The sequence below is a fragment of the Trematomus bernacchii genome, unplaced genomic scaffold, assembly GCF_902827165.1.
Source record: "Trematomus bernacchii unplaced genomic scaffold, fTreBer1.1, whole genome shotgun sequence".
Taxonomy (NCBI): domain Eukaryota; kingdom Metazoa; phylum Chordata; class Actinopteri; order Perciformes; family Nototheniidae; genus Trematomus; species Trematomus bernacchii.
Genome location: NW_022987739.1, coordinates 21,032,131 through 21,035,080, shown reverse-complemented (window position 1 = coordinate 21,035,080; position 2,950 = coordinate 21,032,131). Strand labels below are relative to the sequence as shown.

General features: G+C 46.9%; 1 protein-coding gene across 1 annotated transcript; it reads left to right on the top strand.

The window, feature by feature from the left end:
- Nucleotides 1-1,740: 1,740 nt before the first annotated feature.
- LOC117495134 (protein ANTAGONIST OF LIKE HETEROCHROMATIN PROTEIN 1-like) lies at nt 1,741-2,685 on the top strand. The gene has a single exon (XM_034146241.1). It carries the CDS (start codon nt 1,741-1,743, stop codon nt 2,683-2,685), a length of 945 nt encoding a protein of 314 aa, XP_034002132.1.
- The last annotated feature ends 265 nt before the right edge of the window (nt 2,686-2,950 follow it).

The following is a 2,950-nucleotide window of genomic DNA, read 5'->3' as shown; positions in this document are numbered from 1 at the left end:
GGGAGTTTGTGAAAGAGAGGAGCTACTTGTCTGACATGTTGCCTTTTCATTTAGAGGTATTTTTTGTGGTGAGAGATGTTGGCAGTTTGGGGCCAGCTCTTCTATTCTTTCTGTCTCTAACTGATAATGTTCTCTTCCTTCACAGTGCTGCTGTTGTGGTAGCCTTTGCTGTTATATCCGGCTTTATTGTTCTGTTTTGGTTCACTGTTTTTCTGTTGAATTCATTCGCTCCGGTGTTGAAGTTAGTTCAGGCTCTTTGTCAGTCTTTGGTCAAATTTAGACTTCAGACTTTAATGTCAAACTCCTATTTTCACTTCATATTTTCCCTTCTATTTATCCCTCTATTGTAAAGTTTCCTACAGTAATAACTAACACAGGTGGTGTAGGTATACAAGCTTTGGAATACAAAATATGTGATCTACTGTATACTGTATGTGTATATATATATATATATATAAATATATGTACATATATATATATATATTACGGCTGTCAAGTTAACGCGTCAATTTTTTTTAACGCCACTAATTATTTTAACGTGCGATTAACGCATGTGTATTTGTCCTCGGCCCGCCCCGTAGTTTCAGAGCCCAAAGGCTTGACGTTGTTGTTGTTGTTGTTGTTGTTGTTGTTGTTGTTGTTAGTTGGATGGTGGGAGATTCTAGTGAGAGATATGGATACAAAAAAAGGTGTTTTAAACAGCAAGCCAAGCCCACAGCTGATGCTGACAGCCCCGCTCCTGCCGCTCGCTTGCGGCAGACCACGCTTGAAAGTTTGCCGGGGAGACGCCTGGACAACAACAGCGATAGCTAAATGGGTGGCTACAGCTTAACATTGTGGAGGACGAGGGGCTGCGTTAGATCATTCGGATCGCATCCAACGTGTCGACTGCACATCACAGCGCATTATTTTGACCCACAGTGGGAACTTCAGTCTCATGCTTTGACTGAAGATGAAGACAGAGGAGCGGCATTTTCGCCGACAACTGTAAACAGGCTTATCTGTTTGAGCAACTGGCTCAGTGCAAAGAAGTAGACAGGGTTGGGAGAGAGTGTAATGGCGCAATTCCACCGCAGGCCTCGCTCGACTTAGTACGGTTTTGTTAGGCCTTGTTAGGCCTTGTTAGGCCCGGCTCACTTTAATGCTGCGCTTCCATTACAGTTTAGGAACTGGGGTAGTTACTATAGTAACGCAGTGTAGGCGGGGCGATCGGCTTTTTGGCGGGCGGAGCGACGCTGCATAAAACTGCCGTGACGTCATCTTCAATGCGACACAACTCACAAAACACACAACAGTGGAGGATGTGGAAGCCATCGTTTCCTTGCTTCTTGGTATGTGGTTTTTTATCACAGCAAGAAGGCAAACTTTGTTTCGGAAAAGGCTGCTTATAGCAAGACGTAATACAGAAGAAGCTGACGAGAGACTTATGGGAATCGTACAATGCGGCAGAGACTACTCCAGGACGACTCTAATCACTACTAAACGACAACGCTACTCGGTAAGCTAACGTTCGCTAACGAGCAATGTGTTTCACGCTCACTATACGACCAAAGTGTTTCAAGTATTTAATTAATTGAAGCTACCACTTTTCCATATTAAAATATGTATGCTTTTGTTTGTGTATTTCAGAAGTTAGGTCGCCGCCGCAGACCATGTGTTTGGATGCTCGACCGAGCTACCGAGTGGTGGGGTGTGATTGTTCCATCTTTCACAAACACTCAGTGGGTGGAGAACTTCAGGATGTCAGAGGAAACCTACGTCTACCTGTGCAACAAACTGCGGCCAGCGATGGAGAGACAGGATACAGCATTCCGCGAGTGTATACCTCTAAAGAAGAGGGTGGCCATCGCACTGTGGAAGCTTGCGACCGGCTCAGAGTACAGAAGCATTGGACATCTTTTCGGAGTGAGCAACACAACTGTGTGCCGGTGTGTGCAAGACTTCTGTGCTGCTGCAGAGACGTTGTTAGTACCGGAACTAATTCCTTCACCAGACAGGGAGAAGTTTGCAGAAATGGCCGACTACACTGAGAACAGGTGGGGGCTCCCTCAGTGTGTAGGTGCTATTGATGGATCACACATACCCATCTTGGCACCACAGGAATACCACTGCGACTATTTCAACCGTAAAGGCTGGCACTCCATCATCATTCAAGGAGTTGTAGATGGAAAGGGACATTTCTGGAATGTGTTTGCAGGAATGCCTGGGAGCTTGCATGACGCTCAGGTTTTGAGGCTGTCCTCATTGTGGGAGTTGGCCAGTCGTGGCAACTACTTTCCACCTTGCACCAGGAACATTGGTGGGGTGAATGCTGGCTATTACATCCTGGGAGACAATGCCTATCGCTTGATAAAAATGTTCCCTGACAATGGACGGCTGACAGCAGAACATGTGATCTACAACAAGAAAATGTGCAGAGCACGGGTAGTGGTCGAAAACGCTTTTGGTAGACTGAAGGGAAGGTGGCATTGCCTCATGAAAAGAAATGACTCTGATGTGAAACTTGTCAATTCTATGGTGGTGACATGCTGTGCTCTGCATAACCTCTGCGAGAGTCATGGAGAGGCCTATGATGATGAACGGGATGCACCAGCAGTAGCAGAGCCTGGGGTAGCAGTGGCACAAGGTGCAGAGGAGGAGGGCACTGAAATACGAGAGGGTTTGATGCGCTACCTGAATAGCTAAGGCCCAATCCCAAACCGCCCCCTACACCCTACCCCTACACACTACCCCTCCGTTTGCGCGTTCGCGGAGGGTCCGCCACATTAAGTGCTGTTCCAAACCAACGAGTGTGGAGCGGTGTGGAGGGGGAGTGGGTTATCAAGCCCTCAAACAGCGAGTCTGCAGCGGTGCTGACTGGAGACCGGTCTCTACCCGACCGGTCTCAACGCTGTGTGTGTCCGTCAGTGTGTATTGAACATAAATAAATATTTTTTTCTCTTTCACATAC

Coding starts and splice junctions, on each gene's coding strand:
- LOC117495134 (XM_034146241.1), top strand. CDS start 1,741: ATGTCAGAGGAAACCTACGTCTACCTGTGCAACAAACTGCGGCCAGCG.